The sequence below is a fragment of the Vidua macroura genome, chromosome 4, assembly GCF_024509145.1.
Source record: "Vidua macroura isolate BioBank_ID:100142 chromosome 4, ASM2450914v1, whole genome shotgun sequence".
Lineage (NCBI taxonomy): Eukaryota > Metazoa > Chordata > Aves > Passeriformes > Viduidae > Vidua > Vidua macroura.
In genome coordinates, this window is record NC_071574.1 from 24686229 (window position 1) to 24704320 (window position 18092).

An 18092-nucleotide genomic window follows, 5' to 3' on the forward strand; every position below is an offset into this window, starting at 1 on the left:
AGTGAGATATGGTTTAATTTGGTCTCAAAAGCAGTTCAGGAGAGATTTTTCACTTTCTTTTCTGTGCCCTTCTAACTAGAAATGGATGATAGTGTGCTTGAAAAGGTGGAAGTACTGGTGAGATACTTTTCTTTCAGAGTACATAATTGTGTAGACATACTTTTCTTGTTTCTATCCCACAATGAGGCTATACTGCAACAATAGCAATGTATGGCAAATATATGGCAAGTATTGTATGGTAAATCTGTTTGCAAGAAGCTCAACATATAGAATTGGTTTATTTCCAGGAAGCATCCTTGTGGTCTAAAGCAGTAGTAGTTATACAAAATCTTTCTGAAAGGTCTCCCCACTAGAGGAGGATGCAAAATTTTTACTCAGGTAACTCTCCAATTTGTTCTTATTTTAGGACCAGTAATAATACTGGGAATTTATTTTGCAAGGGGGGGGGGAAGATAATTGCATGTGTTAAACTTATACTGAGGACATACTCTTATTGGAAAAGTGTCTTTTGAATCTCGTGCAAGCTGTGGCATGCATTTGGGCATCGAGGTCAATTTTGCAGGCATGTGATTACATTTGTGAAGGCAGGGTGGCATTCATTTACCTAAGCTGTTTGCTTTGTCTGATGCACAGAAATACAAGTAGTTTGTTATATAGCTACTCTGTAGAACCTTTGTCTTAAGGTAGTAGAGAGGAAGCAGAGATGGGTTTAATATAGAGAAGTCAACCTTCCGCTGAAGTTGTTCCTGAGTGTTTTATTTAGCTTGGTTTTTAACTCACTGTTAGCTCTGTCATTGCTCATTTTATGAAGCTGCACATTTATGTAATGATTTTCTACTTCATTTACTTCCTTCTGTGTGCAACATTAGTGTGAATGCTGTTAAAAAGGTCAAAACAAAAATATAAAGTGGTTGCCCAACACTGATCAGAGATTTGTCTTAGGTTGTTCTGTTGTTATTGTTTGGGTGTTTTTAGTGACTGTCATGTATTTGTCAGAAAGGGAGGAAAGAAACAAGCTGAAACTGGAGGACAATTTCTTCTACAGCCTCATAACTTAGACATGTTATGCATCAAACAAAAACCGCTTCTCATATTTACTTAAATTTCTGGATGAATGCTCAAGTAACTAAGTTGTACTAAAAATGGATTTAAAATCAGACTGCAAAAGCAGGAGAAGATCAAGCCATCTAATTTGTGGGGTCTCAGACTTACAAAAGTCAGTATTCTGTCTTGTGGCAAAGGAAGCAGTAGGTTTAGAAACCCCAGAAGTGTGGATGATACACTGGAACAGGTTGCTCAGAGAAGCTGTTGATGCCCCATAAAAGGAAAGATTTATGGCCAGGTTGGATGGGCCTCTGAACAACCTGGTCTAGTGGAAGGTTTTCCCTGCCCATGGCAGGGACTAGAAATGAGATGGTCTTAAAGGGTTCCTTCCAATCCAAACCATTCTGTGACTGCTCTGAGGAAGTTCAGCCAGATTTCTACAGATTTCTAGTGTCAATGGTAACCTGTAATTTAGGAATTGTTGTGATGTCATCTATGGTTAATTCAGTGTATTTGATCACATTACAAATTCAGGGACCAAAAATCTCTGAGCATGAATTGCAATAAATGATGCTATTTATTGATAAACATTGCCTGATTATCAGTATCTGTCAAAGTCCCTGGCATACAAATTAAACTACTTCATGTGTAAGACACTTTCCTTGTTTTGTACATCAGTTGCCACGGTGTGACCTTCCCAGATCATAGCTGCTGGAATCACAGCAACTTAGCTAAAATTTTATTTCTTGCAACATCAGTGGATTTTTGATTTATTGTGTAAGCACTATTATCTGAAATACATTCTCTTGTGGTAGAGGTAAATGTACTGAATTTCATGAGACTATTTTCCCTAAATAATATCTGCAGAGCATGTATTCCATTCTTTGTTTTTTATTTTGAAGGAATTAAAATTAAGAATTTGTGAGAAATTGAAGTAACAATGGAATCAAACAGGACAGATGAAAAAAGCAAGAGAAGGCAAAAGAAAAACAAAGACACTGAATTTGAGTCAGTAGAGTTTAACTGTAATCATAACTCCAAAATTGCCTGCGCTAAGTCAGGATGAGAATGTCTAAAGGGATCCTGACAAGAGAAACACTGGCAATTAACAAAATTCAAATCAAGAAGAGGATGCTTTGGTCTGCCCTAACAGGACATTTTGAAATTAAGGGTTTTTTTAATATTTCACGTTTATAAAACCATAGTTATAGTGTAAGGGAGATCTTCAGGTGGTGGTTGCATGTGTTAATGCAAACTTGATACAGCTTCCTCAGGTTTTCCTGTGACTTTAAAGACTTGTTCAGGTTTCATGTGACCTTAAGGACTTGTTCCATGGCAATCATAAAACAGTAGCACATTACTCCAGCTCTTCATGTTGTCATTATGGTATATTTCTCTTCATTATTTGTTCATGTGTAAATAATTTCTCAATTACCTAATTGTTTTGTGCTAAAATCTACTGAAGGTGTGATTTGCTCTCAAAGAAGTGACTGGAATGACAGCAGATTTTGCCTCATTGCAATTGTGATAGAGGAGGAAGTCTACCTTGAAATAGAGAAATGGCTTCTGACCTCTATATCCCTATATCCCGTGTTTGTGTGTAGCGTTTTTCATTAGAAGCAGGAGCACGTGTCCATCAGTAGGTATTCAGCTGAAAGGATTCGTAGGACGCATCAGAGAGAAAGGCCTAAACCAGGAAATAAGGCCGTATTGCTTGATCAGAAACAGCTTTTTGGGCATAACGTTAGCTTTGTCATGTTTGATAGTCAGGAATCTTTTTGGTCTACCTTTGCCAAGTCAGTGCTGTGGAAAGACAGCCCAGGAATTTTTTTGGTTCCATGTTCCCATTGTTACTGTCGGGAAGATCAGTGGTTTTCTTTACAGGGAAAACCAACTGGATCAAGTGTGAACTGATGCCATTTATACAAAAACTGTTTCTCTCTGTAGAACCTAATTTTGCCCACTCTAGACCTCACTAAGCTTAGTAAGAAGGATGAAGACATAAGGCTTGATTTCATACCAATAGAGCAAGTGTTTGTTTTCATATACAATTTAGCAATTACCAACCAAAGGTACATAAAAGATGAAAGTGTTCTTATTACATGCTAGTTAAATAGGCATTTGAGAATAGAAGTGCCGCCACTGCTGGCTGATACAGTGAGGGCAGGAATGCCCTTTGTTTTAGGATAATTGCTTTAATTGAAACAGGTGTACACAGCACTGCAGCAATTTCGCTACTTTGTGATCTCACGCTAAAGTTTACAAGTGGCTTTTATAATTTTCATTTCCTTTACAGGAACACCTCAGAGAAGCAACATGAACTGCTTTGAAAACATATTCCATTATCTGCAAGTAGTTCTAAAGTGCTTTCTGCTGTCCTTCCTGTGATGAATGCATTCTGGCTTGCTTCAGGGGATTTGCCTTGCAGAATTCCAGAAACCAAGGGCTGGAGTTGCGTTTTGAGACACATTTACTGGACGTGTGTGAGGTGTGCTGACTGGGAAAATCAATGCCTTCTGGATTGGGTGAGGGGCAGTTTGTTATGCTAAGGCCACTCATTAGTGCTGAATTAAACGTTCTCATTCTGTTTCCAAATGTTAGATTGCAGGGGTTGTTTGAAGTGCTAGTGAAACTTTTTCCAGTTTTTATCATATCACTGTTAGTGATCAGGGCAAGCAGTGTGAAGAGATGAATGGTTGAGTCTTTGTCAAAAGATTGTGAAGGGGCCAAGAGACTAAAAATCTTTAGATTCTAAAGTGTGTATGCTCATCCCACATACAGCCCAGATGGAAATAAATCTTCTTGAGATTAGAAGAAAAGTTTTGAAAATTTCTGAGCAAAGAGGGGAGTCTGGGTTATTTTATGCTTCCTGATATTTCTCATGCTCCATTTTTGTTCATTGTGTCATGACCCTCATGACTATATCCATAGTCCTACAGGGTGAAGCAGGTGAGTGTAGTCAACTTGTAAAGTCATTAATAGCTCTATCCTGGTACTGCTTGCCTGGAAAATAAAATACTGCTTCTTTTTGTGTGAGTTCTTATCATGAAAAGATACTCATGATAATCCTGGAGAGTATAGTCTGCTATTCACAAAAGAATTAAAGATGCAATGGATGTCATTCCATATCACTTATGTTGCCCAGATTTTTCATCAATATATTATGAGAAAATGAGCAAGAGCTTCAGTGCCTTTCCACTTCTCCTTTGAGATATTTACCTACTGTACTTATTTTAACAAATTTTTGCTGATGGACAGTAGTTCATTGCATACTGACAGAGTTCATACATTTCTTTCTCTAATGTCTTTCAAGACTGATATTTTAAAAAAAATCAAACAACCTTCCTTTCCCCCAGTGAGGACATCTGTGACAGGAAGAAATAAAAGGGACAAATTTTATGCTTTGTCTAGCAGTTGATCTTGTCCTTTCTCAACATAGTGGTGGAGAACAATTTGAGAGGGTATTTTCTTCACACAGGTATCAAAGGCTGATGGGATTGAGGTGAGGATTGTAAACAGACTTGCATTACATTTTTCTTAGGGCTGACTGTGGCAGGCTTGGTATGTGGCTATAGGAGTTCATGGGCAGCTGAGTGAACAGCAGGGAATTTCATTGTTAGTCTCCACTGCCCTAACTGGAAAAGGCTCTGGACAACTCCAGCAGCGTGTCACTTTTTCCACCCTAACTGGCTCCCGAGAACATGGCAGCCAACCCTGAGAAATATGGTGATCCATCTTTCCATCAAAACATGGTTAAAAGTTGATGTTCAAACCTGACTTTTTTTCACCAGAATGTCTTAAGGTAGTGGGACTGTACAGCCAATTTTTAAACCCTATCCTAATTGTAATCAGCCTTATTTAAGTCTAACAAAGTCTGTTAGTGCAGAATTTTGGAAACAACTGTAATGAAATGCAGATCAAAGATATCTAGAAGTAAAGCATTTCACCTACAAACCTTTACAAACTCCTGCAAACCTAAAAGGCCTTTAAAAAGAAAGGGGATGAGTTGACACCTTTGGGGTGTCATTCTCAAAGATGAGTGTTACCAAGTGCTTCTTGATTATTCCTAAGCACACAGAAATTCTTTTACAAGATTGCAAGTTTCATAAACTGAGATATCTGTTAACAAGCAGCTACTAGACCCCAATTTTCAATTTGTTTCCTTTGCCTTCCTGGTGTGTTTGGTGTATTGCAGAGTTCTTGAGGGTTTCTTTAAGTCTCTATTATACTTGTGCTTTTTTTCACTCTGCTATATCTTATAATTCTTGCCATAAAAGACATGGTCTTTTGCCCTATATACACAAGTTCTTGATTCCTGCTTGGTATCACAGGATCTCACAGTAGTCTCACAGGATCTAGCAGGTTTTCTCAAAGAGCCCTTCAAATGACATGAGATGTGCTTTCTTGGGCAACCATGCACCAGTAACTAGAGAAGAATTTTGCTTGTCAGAAGAACCCCTTTCAGGTTATGGATGACTGCATAAATTCTCTTCCTGTTTCTCACTGCTGAACTAATAATACATTTTATTTCTACGTTTGAGTCAGTTTCCAAGTAGGAGCAGATGAAGCACAGCTTAATTTTGTCAGGATATGATAGTTTCTATTACATTAACTTTCAGGGAACAAAATTTTTCTCAACTTATGTTACATTTCAAGTGCAGTAAATTCAAAGAACTATTCAGTAAGAGATTAAATAGTCAAGAGATAAAATATTAAAGAGATAAAATAATGAAGTGGAAAAAATTCTGGCTGAAAAGTTGAGCATTGTTAGTGTATATTCAGTACTGGGTAGTGTTGCATTAAAGCTAGACTTGATCTTTTTTTGTTTCAGGTAAAAATAATACTGTTCTAAAGGCAGAGTTTTGGTGGGCTTTAATTTTCAAGTAAGCTGCCTGCATATGCATCTTAGTAGAATCTCCGAAGGCAAAAACACTGTATCACAGGAAAAAGCTACTAGTGCATAGAGTGGATTTTTGATAGGGGACATCGTAGCTACTTGTAGGGTAAGCTTTGACTCCACATTTCAATTCAGGCAAGCATTTCAAAATAGTGGTATTTCATCTTTTGATACAATTTGGGGGAAGTGAGATGCAAGCCTTACATTCCTGCTTAATATTGAAGTTAACGCTTAATACAGAAGGCAGATAAATGTCAGAAAAAATGCAAGCTTATAATTCAAACCATCCCTACATTTGGTTTCCCATAGGTAACTTGACAGCACCTGCTGCTTGCTTCAATAAACATTGCACCAAACTGCAGTATGAAAAACCTTGCTCATCAGCATGGCTCTTCCCTCTGTACATAGATAGAAAAGACAAATTAAATAGGGGAGGCATATTGCATTAGAGCTTTGAGATGTGTGCTGCAGAGCCTTTATTCCATCAAGTGTGGTGTTAGATATATTTCACTCCCCATTTGTTATACAAATAAAGCTTTCTTTCTCATATATAAAAATCAATATAGTTAAGAAATGCAGTTGAGCCTTCAATAAACATCATAAAACCCCTTTCTCATTCCTGCTTAGCCAAGATCAAAGCTGCAGACTGGTGCAGATATTCCATATGGAAGTGGAATTACTTTGTCATCTTTTATCCTTTCAATGCATGTTTCTCACTTTTATCTTTAGTATTTCTTGAGTACTGAAGCCTTGTACTTTCCATTTACACAGGGGTGAATGAATATGAAATTCATTGTTTGAGTCTACGTGCATACCCAAGGTTTTTTTTCTTCTCGTGCACTGTATGAAGGAACCCCTACCCTGTATGCAATTCTGTTTTTTTCAGTATTTTGAGAAGGCAGGAAGGTTTGCAAAAGTACAAGAAAAAAAAATAGGAAGAGTTCTAGAATGTTTCCATTGTAGTCGGAAGAGTATTAATCCCAGTTTATAAACTGTAATGAAGGCAAGGCTAGGAGTCACTTTGTGGGAATCCGAAGACCTTAGGGGACAGATTTCTGAGAGCAGAACAGATGCTCCTTTAGGATTGCAGAAAGATATGAAATTATATTATGGCTGGAAATTAGAAAAAAGTGTAAAGAACGAATTCTTAAAATTTCCTTATGGTGTAGGTATTGTCTTTATATCAATATTTTTAAAGAACCACTACTGTGCTTTTATTTAATAGGGACTGAAAATAGAAGGTACATTGCGGCGTGGGTTTTCGCTCTCCCCGGCTGCACGCGGCTCTTGGGAGCCCGGCTGTGGCGTAGCTTCCACGTGCTGCCGGGGTTTGCTGCCGCGGGTTCCCGGACACGGCTCCGTGTCTCGGGCGCGTGGGCTGGCCAGCCTCTGTTACCGTGCGCTAGGGGTCCGGCAAAGAGGAAAGGAATTTGTCCATTTACTCCGTGCTTGGCAGGAACGGTTTATTGGTCACACATGGCGCGGTTCGATGGAAAGACGCAACTGCTCCCGTCACACGCATGGGAGAAAATGGCAGCTGGCTGCCGGCGGGATAGGGCTTTATGGAGGGGCGGGGCGAGAGGATCCACGGCCGGCCGGCCAATAGGGGCGGCTGCCGTGGCGGTGACGCCAGCAACCGCGACCAACCAGAGAACCCCGCAGGGGCGGGCACCAAGCCAGAGCGGGCTGAGCGGGATCGTGTGGCTCGGGGTGGCCAGCACGGGGTTCCTCGGGGCCGGACGGCAGGGTGGTTACAGGACCGGCACAGGGGGAAGATCCGGCAGCCGGCAGCATGCGGCCAGAAACCGCGGGGGGGAACAACACAGGGGAAACGTGGGATTACAGAACTTGACTTATTTTAACATAAATTAAAAACCCTAATCTAAACCCAAACTCTGGGATGCAACAGTACATGATTTTTCCATTTTCTGTGATAAGAAACTGTGTGGTCAGACTGAAAGAACTTTACAGCACTGTTAATACAGTTTCTTCTTTTGAAACTGTGCAGCAAGTCACAGCTTTTTGTTTCTACTTTGTGTGTATGTCTGTCTATGAACGTTATGGAAGATCAGATGATATTCTGAAAACAACATTGCAGCAAGTAGATTTTTTTTTTTTATCCCGGCATCATAAACCAAACAATTTTGCTCTGAGTTGAATGAGCAATACACTGCTATTTTTATTACTATTAATATTCAGCATTTCATCAGAAACAGGTATTTTTGATTGTTTCTACCATGGGAAATACAGTATTCACCTCTCCAAATACATTTTGACAAATATTACCCTGTTTTAATGTACAGTAAGAGTCAGTTAACTTGAAATATCAGCTGCTATAATGTTGAGCATGGCCTTTTATGGTTTCCTGTGACAGTAAACTTTGTGAAATGGTGAGGATTCACAAATCTTGCAAAGACTGCAACAGTCCTCCAAGCAGTTTGTAGACATATAATGAACTCAAGGGACTAAATGATAGAGTCCCTATTCTACAAGTTTCAATTGACTTTTGCTGGGTGAGCTTTCTTTCAACTATCTCCAGAGTAAAGAATGGATGAACAAAGTGTAGAAATAATTTATTCTAAAAGGAAGGGAAGACAAATAATTTAAGCATTAATCCTGGACTGGTGATATAGGTTCAGTTTCTCCTTTTATGCATGGACTTACATGGGATCCTTGACAAGTGTTTTATTCTTCTTAGCTACATCTGTACTGTGCTGCCAACAATGCATCCCACTGCCCACATCCTTTGTGTGCCCCAGAAACATTCTAACTGTGTATGCCCTCTGTTTCCATATCTCCTGATCCTCACAGTGCAGCAGCTTAGGCACTCAAAGAAGCTGTGGTGCACTGCAGGCAAGCGTCAGTCAGGCTGCCTGACCCTGACCAGCAGGCAGACGCCTTGAAGCACAGTGAAGGTGAAGTGCAGAAGCTGTATCTGTTCCTCAGCCTCACATTGTTGCTCCATAGGGCTGTGATTGTGAACTGCTCTGGAGCTCTTAAGCTACCCTGGCTTGTTATATATTGTTGTTGTGTTACTTATCAAATCACAGGTTTTGATGGTTTCACACAACCATCAAATGACTGAGGTTGGATGGGACATCCAGAAGCTCTCTTGTACACCTAGAGCCAGGACCATATCCAGGCACCTTTTGAGTAGCTCCAAGGAGATAGATTCCACACCCTCTCCAGGCAGCCTGTGCCAGTGCTTGCACTAAACAAAGATATTTCTTGATGCTCAGAGGCAGCCTCCTGTGTTTCAGCTTGTGCCTCTTGCCTCCGTCTTGAACTATCACCCTAGTAAATTTATGGAAGAGTATTAGTTGTCCTGCTAGCATCATGTTTTACATCTTAAAGGGAAAGAACTGAAAAAATACAGTTCTAGATTTATTTTTATCAGGTCTCAAGTAATTTTCTTAGAATAAGGACAGAAAGGAAAGATCACAAATTGCTATCCTAACACCATGCTGACAAAACATCCTAAACATACCAGTTAATTTTCTAATGAAGTCAGATCATGTCCATGTGTTCAAATACATATTCTTGTCATTAAAAGCTAAGTGTTCAATTTTTAATACTATCGCCTATTTTTTAAGACTCTAGGAGGGAGCAGAATGTGGAATGTACTCTGCTTCCTACACTGCAGTTTCAATACTTATTCTGAAATATTAGTTATTCAAAACAAAATATCCTGAGCTATTTTTCCAGTATTTCTGTGGATGATCTTTCTGCCTTGGTCTTAGAAATAAGGAAATTATTGTCATTTTAAGGTGATGAGCTGATTTCTGTCAAAGGTAATTTCTTCAGCACCTGAAGTTTTTATTGGGAAACAAACAATCTGTCTTCTGATGTTTATAATGTATTTAAAACACATCTGAAAAAATTTTGTAATGTTTTCTTCTCTCTAGAAAATACAAAGGACATCCTTGTGATATATGAACAAGAAACAGAAGAGTGGGCTCTGTATTTAAAATCTCTTTTTGGACTCATAGTGAACAAAGAAGGAATCTTACTCTACAACCTAGAAAATTCATCTTTTAAGCACCAGCAGCTACTCTGTTTACTGTCTTATAAATGTAAACTCCTGATACTCTCATGTGGACTTCTTAACTGCCTGAATCAAAAGAGAAGTTACTTTCTGGAACAAGTTCTAAAACCTCCGGATAATGTGGTAATTCTGCTTTGTGGAGTGGAGAATTCAGAAATTCTTTATGAGATACTGACCTTAGATGGAGGCAGCAAAGAGATTTCTACTGATCAGAAACCTGAGGAATATATTTCTGTCGTTAAAGGAATTATTCAACCAGGTAATATACTACTGCTTGTTTGTAATCCTTAGGTCTCTTACCTCCTCTCAGCTCTTGCTATTTAGCCAAGGTTTTGTCTAACAAGCAGAATATTGTGCTTCTCTTTGTTACATGCAAGGTGCCACTTTATTGGAATGGAAGCTTGTGCTTGAGAATGACATCCTGCTGCTCAGATTTTTTTTATTCAGAGCTTAACCTAGTTTTGGATGCACATGAACAACCAAGAATATTCTTTTGAACACTGGGGTAGAGAGACCCCAACTGAATGAGACCTAGCTGGATGTCCCTGCTGCCTTGTGCTTAAGCAGGTATTATTAAGTATGCTATAGGGCTTTAAAACTGTCCAGAATGTCTACACACAGTCTGCCTATGTGAGATGAGTGTTTTCAAAAGTATATTTTAGACTCCTTCTCCCCAACTATCTTCAGTATTAAAAAAGCTTTTTCTCAGTACATATCTCAGACTTCATGATTTGGACTCATTTGGTTGTCTGTTTTGGTTTCAGAAGGTAATGTTTGCAATTTCTGTCTGTGTCCAATATGTAGCTTCAGACTGAAGCTTCTTGGTAATTTTTAATGGGATGAAAACAGTGGGTCTATACTCTATGTGTATATATAGGAAGTAACTGTGCTTAGATACTGTCAGTTGACACATGCACAGGAAATTGCAAACCTTTCTGCAGCAATAAACAGTTTCCTAGAAGACACAGGAAAGTTCTTTGCTTAGGTCAATGCATTCACAAGAATGCTTATTACCTGTGCCCTTGGGACTTAAGTGTAATGCCAGATGTTTAGTAGGAGTTCAAATGAGCTTTGCTTTGACAGCGACCAAAACCAGTGATTTCAGAGATCAGGACAAAGCTGAAGTAATGAATAGTTGTTGAAGGCCTCAGTCTCAGTGTGTACATCTTTACTGGGGTTGCATAGACTGTGGTTGGGATCAGATGAATTCAGTGGACAGAGCTAGATCCAGGACTGGAAGTTGTGATGATGCCTGGTGCTTCAGGACTAAGCCCTCCTCCACACTCTTAGCTTAGAGCTGCTGTGGCCCTGTATTTTGTGTACTGGTGTGCCCTGGCCATCAGCCAGGCCAGCTCAGATCAGTGCTTGATAGGAGATGTCTGCTCTGCTCTCTGTTGCACAGTGAAAGTGTTCCAGTTAAGAGATTTGCTTTCATCTGAGTGGTGATTTAAGCTCTGAGGAATGAAGATGTGCATGGTTTGTCATTATTTACCTTTGCTTACAGGTAATGGTGTCTGTACATATCATACTCTTTTGTAGAATCCTGTTAAGCTCTTAGCCTTTGTGATACCTGTGACAGGGATTTTGACAAACTGCACATCTGGAAAGATTTTTCTCTTACATTTAAAATTATTTGCTAAGGGGTTGTTGAGAATATACAAGGATTATTTTTCCCCTTGGAGCATTTTTTTTTCCTTTTGTTGGGACCAGACACAAGATTTCCCATTTATCTTCATATGGATCATTGTCTTCAATCCCTGTTGTTTTCAGTGCTCCTCCCTAGACCCTTATATTCTTGACCCTTTTAGAGACAGTAATGAAAACACGTTTGTGTATATTCTTCATGGTTTTCAGTTCCCTTTTTTCCCACTAAACTGTTCATTACTCTTAACTTATTCTTCCAAGGATTTGTAGCTTCTTGTCTCTTCAGTATTGACAAGAGCTGTCACTCGAAAAGTGACATTGAGTCTGAAAACTCAATAATGTGCTTTAATTATAATGGCCATACCACATGCCTTCCACTGCAACTTAATCCCTTAGGACAGCAGGCCATTGCCATCCTAGGACTAATGGATGTCAGGGCTCAGGAATGGCCTGCAGGCAGTTGGAACAGCTGAAGATGGATGCTAACTCAGGTTATTATCTCACAGTTTAACATCCTCCTGGGGTATGTTAACAATGGCATAGCATAGGTGCTAGTAGTCACCAGGATTCCACTACAGATTTCCCCCTACTCAGGAAAGCTCATAGGCAAGGTAGGTTCTTAGCTGTCTCTTCTTTCCTATGTGCTATTCTCTTTGCACTATCCCTACAACCTGAGGTAGAAGAAGTGCAAAATAAGTCTCATTTTATATGCCCCCACAACTATTTCACCTCCCAGATGGTGCTGGTTTCATCTTCTTGGAGTAGAGAGGGCTTTATCTGTTAAAACTTCCTTCTGGCTCTAAAGTACTATATACTTCATATACTAGTATAAAATATATACTAGTACAAATATACTAGGCAAAAATGTTGAGTAAAACTAAATGAAACAGAAGATGCAGGGGGTTTTGTACTCAGCAGAGAACTTGTTTGTAATGTGGTTCAAACACAAAATCTGAATGGTTTGTAATGCCTGTTTGAGCATGTTCTTGAAAGAGTAAAGGGAGAGGTAAGACATGGAGAGTGACCTTTCTAACATATATTTCTAGGATGCTGACAGACTTTATTATGTTTATCTTCTGCATGAAGAGGAACACAAATATTTTTATTGTTGTCAAGAGATTCCTGTTGCAGGATTTATTTGTAAAAATATTTTACTGTTTGAAAATGCCACATTCAGATTCTGAATTGGTTTTGAATTTTGTAGATCCTATGCCTATTGCCATAAAAAGTGTAAACCCAGAGAGAAGGAGAACACTCAGAAGTTTTATTTTTCTGTGTTACCGTCTAAGATGTCCCAGTGAGACTCTAGAATTCTGACTTTTCTCTATCAGCTTTTCCCAATATTGTTGAAAGTAGAATTAGGAAATATATTTTGCTTGCATCTGTCATTTCCTTCTCCTGTGTTTTTCTATTACTTGTCCTTACTCTGCTGGACTGTGTACCCTTTTTTTAGATTAAATTGACATATTTTCAGTGTATTAATTCAGTATCCTGGGGTACTAAACATAGCTGGGGTTTTTCTGTTTAATCCTGAAAGACTTCAATTCAGGCAAGCATGTGTTTATGTAAAGGATTTGTAGATAGGTAATTGCATCTGTAGGTAGTTAACTTAAATCCTTAAATGTCCTCAATTTCTCCTGTATTTGTCCTCAATATTAATGGTGCAAAAAGAGAACAGATGTTATCTAATACAAATAATTTTCTGTGACACTGTTTCCAAAGTGTGCTGACACTTTTATTAGACTTTTGGTGGGACTTCTTGGTACAGCTCAGGAGTCATAAGTATCCATTAGTCTGCTTGTGGTTTTATTAGGTTTCATTTTTTAAAGCGCCACAAAAGCAACTCTTGTCACTTCCACTTCCAGCCTTTTCCCCAAGCAGTGATATCCCTTTTGTTCTTTTTAATGCCAAAATAAGAAGATCATTTACTTCTACAAAATTTGATAGTTGAGAACAGCACATCAAATCTGTATGCATCCATTCATTGTCTGCTATTTTGTTAAAAAGTGGGAGGTACATAAAATAACATAACCCAATTAGAAAATGGTACCCAGAGTCTTTGACAGACCAGGAAAGATTCTCAGAACAAATTTGTAACTTTTACCTGAGACAGCAATATGCCATTAATTTCTGATTGTTTACCTAAAAGGTATTCCATATATCTGCACACAATCTTAATGACCAAGAAGAGTAATGTTAAGAAAACTACTTTTGCAACTAATAGTATGGGATAGATGTGGACAAACAAGATATTAGCACAAGATGTTTTTCTCTAATAAGTAAATGTGGGAAAAGCAGGCTGGGGGTTAAAATAGGGCTTAACTCTTGCAGATCTTCAGACCACTTCAAATACTGAAGGGCTAATTTTATGGTGCAGACCAAGGAAAAGAGAAAAAATAATGATATTTTTACCATGACTTTTATGGTATCTGTTTCATTTCTTGTGCAGTGGCATCAATTTTATTGTGATTTGGTATAAAATTGAATACTGAAGTATTGTTTCACATTTTGACTCCACTGCTTTGCTTATTCTCCTGTAAAATCCTCTTTGCATTGGTACTCAAATACAAGTAATAAATGCTAATGGATTTCCTTAAGCTGTGAGCAAGAATTGTGCTGATGAGCTAAACCCCTGATTTAAGTGGGATCTTTACGATTGGCTTCAGTGGGCAAGTGCTTCACCTAAATTTTGACAGTGACTTGGAGTCTATGAGAAAATTGAGCTGAAGTGCTAAAAAAACCCAAAGCTGAAGAAGAAAATGACTAGAATTTTTGGTCCTGTTTGTTTGTGAATACTAAATACTGTGTGTGTATATGTGTGTGCATGACCTAAGTCTTGATTGTGAAGATTTCTCCCCTGAACATGCAAGACTGAGTAAATAGAGAAAAGTAGGTGGGTGGTTCTGGCTTCATTCACTGCCAGGAGAGGTTTCAATAAATGAGACAACATTGTTGTGCCTCTGTTTACTCCTTCCCAATGTATTTACATACAGACATACAGTGCATACCACTGTTGGGATTTTAAGGTAGTGATGTCATCTGCTTATTGCAGAGTACCTCAAATGCCAATTACATTTTTTTAATTAAAATGTAAACAATGTGTGACTGTATCATAAGCACAAGAGCCGAAGGGGCGTTTTGTTATTTGGTGTGTGCTTGCAGTATAGCTCTCATTTCCATTTTCCCCTGACAATGAGTCTTTGAACTGCTCTGCAGGGACTGCTAAGATTACCAGAGTATTACATCTTCCTGAGATGCTGTGCTTCTCCATTCCACACAGAAGGGATGGCAGTGCAGTGATGGGGGTTGGTGATGACTGCCAACAAAAAACTCACTAAGTTGTGTCACTAACTTCTTCCATCTGACATGAGATCCTGGCTATTTCAAAGCAGAGCAGAAATTGAAGTGGTTTGTCTGGAGGTGGCAACCCTGGATAAGATGTTGAGACTGTAATCCCCTGTCACTTAAGCTGTTTGACTCCTTTGTTATTTCTTCTCTTTTTTTCTGCGAAATTCAGAGAAAACACAGCTTATTAGGTTTTATTTGTGAGGTTTGTTAGGTTTCTTAGCAGCTCATGTTCTAATCGATGTAGCTAGTCATGGTAACCTGTACTCTTGGATTCTTATGTATGTGTTGTGTATGTGATGTTTTTTCCTCTTATTTTTGACAATAATTGGATGAAAAGTTATTACACCCAGAAAAGTGAGTGCACTGGCATCTTAAAGCTTTTTAGCATATTTTTGAGACAATTTTTTAGCATTTTTAGCAGCATTTAGGACAAACTCATTAAAATTTTCGTTAATAATAAAAAGTCAGATGACTAGAACATAAGCATTATTGCAGCAGCATGCACTAACTTAACATACTGCAATTTTACTTGTTTATTTAGTTTATAATTTTTTTATTTTAAAAATAAATTAATGGATTTTTAGTCTGCTCTTTCAAGGTTTGTAAGAGACCTCAACCAAATTTATGTATTGTTTATGGCCCAGTCAGCAGTCAGTATTTAATTGCAGATGTGAGACTGTTTCTCAAGCAGACAAATAATTTAAGATTTCCAGCAAGTATTTTTGCAGGTAATGCTGTAAAATGGCTGTGTGAATCTGTAGTTTTATATATCTTTCATGTAATGTATTACTGAGTCCAACTGAGTCTTGCACTGTGGCTACTAGTCACAATTACTGAAAAGTTATCATTGGAAGGCATCTAGAGAAGACCTCTGTAAAAGTACCCCTTGTGTATTCTTTTGCACACAACTGTTGTTATAGCAAAATTGGTATTTGTAATTTCACCATAATGTTACTTCTGTTAGATTGGTGCCATCTTCTTGGAAATGGGATGAAACAAGTGTTGTTTTGCAGTCCAGACTAAAGAAATTGTCATTTATCACTGAAAAAATGAAGTGTAACACCTATTTAAGGTCATAGTAGAAGAATAGAATTAGATCTTGCTTTTGGTAGGATCTCTGTGTACTTACTTAAAAGGCTGTGAGTCCAGAACTTGGTTCTGAAAATGTTAATACAGTGTCTTACAGGGTACAGGCTGAGAGAGTTGGGCCTTGCGAAGAGACAACTGAGAAGGGACCTCATCAATGTCTATCAGTATCTGATGGGAGAGTGTCAAGGGGATGGAGGCAGGCTCAGTGATGCCAAGAAATAGGACAAGAAGCAACTGATGTTTCACCTAAATGTGAGGAAGAACTTCTTCACTACACTGAACGCTGGAAAAAATTGCCAGAGAGGTTTTGGAGTCTCCCTCACTGGAGATGTTCAAGAGCTGTCTGGATGCAATCCTCTGCCATGTGTTTCAGGATGACCCTGCTTGAGTAGGGAGGTTTGGACCAGATGAGCCGCAATGGTCCATTCCAAGCAGACCCATTCAGTGATTCTGTGTTGGGTGCTGTTTAACATCTTTTGTCGTGGCATTGAGCGCACCCTTAGCAAACTTGCTACTGGCACCAAGCTGTGTGGTGCAGTCGACGCGCTGGAGGGAAAGGATGCCATTTGGCGGGACCTTGACAGGCTTGAGAAGTGAGCCCACAAATACCTCATGAAGGACAGGTGCAAGGTCCTGCACATATTGAGGCAATCCCAAGCACAAATACAATCTGTGTGGAGAGTGGATTGAATGCAGCCCTGAGGACTTAAAGGTGTTCGTTGATGAGAAGATCAACATGTGTGCTTACAGCCCAGAAAACCAACTGCATCCTGGGCTGCATCCAGAGCAGTGTGGGCAGCAGGGCGAGGGAGGGGATTCTGCCCCTCTGCTCTGGTTAGACCCCACCTGCAGGGCTGTATCCAGCTCTGGAAGCTCCCAACATATGAACAACATGGACCTGCTTGAGCAAGTCCAGAGGAGGCCATGAAGATTCTCAGAGTACCTGGAGCACCTCTCCTGCAGCCAGGCTGAAAGAGCTGGCATTGTTTGGCCCAGAGCATAGGAGGTTCTGAGGACAGGACAAGGGGAAATGGCTTTGAACTGGAGGAGGGTAGGCTTAAGTTTGATGTAAGGAAGAAGTTCCTTACAATGAGGATGGTGAGGCACTGGAATGGATTGCTCAGAGAACCTGTGGAGGCCGCATCCCTGGAAGTGTTCAAGGCCAGGTTGGATGAGGTTTGAGCAATCTAGTCTATTGGAAGGTGTCTCTGCCCATGGCTAAGGGGTTGGAGCTAAATGATCTTCAGAGCCTTTCCAACCCAAACCACTCTATGATTCTGTGATACTATCTGTAACCAGATCTGTATTATCAAACAGAGCACTCACTGAACAGTTGTCTTGTCTTCCAAACTGAAATGTCTGTATCCATTTCAGTTTCTCACTTTACTGCACATGATTCTATTCTCTTCCCTTATGCCCAACTCCTCTTCCATTGCTTGCCGTATTGACTTCCAGGAAATGTCTTCCTCAAGTACACATTTCTCACCAGCTCTGGTAAATTGGAAAAAAAAATTAGTCAAAGGGACATTTACTGAAAAGGGGTAAATGCAGTTGCATCTAAAGATCTCTCTAGGCTTGTTCCTCTGTACCAGCCCTTGGACTTGTTCTGTGACTTTTTTTTTTCTTCTATCTGCAGAATAATAGCTTTATCTTAAATTTAAAATACACACAGATTTTTATCTAAAAAAAAGGTGGAAATTGATGTGATGATATGATCTTCTTTCTTCTTTCTTCCTAGATAAACCATGGGATAAAAGTCCTGGAGACTCTGTGTCTTACATCTATGAAGCAGTTCTTGCAGATGGTGAGTTGAATTCCTCTTGCATTACAGAGAATAAAGCCAGTACTTTTCAGAAAATTAAATTTGTTCTCTTATGTCTTGTTAGACATGAAAGGCAATAAACCATCTCTAACATAGCATACAGTTGTGTAGAGGAACATGCCTTGTTCTCAGACATCCACCCCCACATCAATACCCACACAATCTTGTGAGGTGTGAAAAGAGGAGGAGATACAACAGGGTTG

The 18092-nt window shown here is 39.2% G+C and overlaps 1 protein-coding gene across 1 annotated transcript in view; it reads left to right on the top strand.

Annotated features, from left to right (window-relative positions):
- The window catches only part of BANK1 (B cell scaffold protein with ankyrin repeats 1), a 137765-nt gene that overhangs the window by 9767 nt on the left and 109906 nt on the right, over positions 1-18092 (top strand). Inside the window, exons 2-3 of the mRNA XM_053976660.1 lie at positions 9847-10245; positions 17806-17871. Of these exons, the coding sequence (XP_053832635.1) occupies positions 9847-10245; positions 17806-17871 (465 nt within the window). The remainder of the gene's footprint in view (positions 1-9846; positions 10246-17805; positions 17872-18092) is intronic.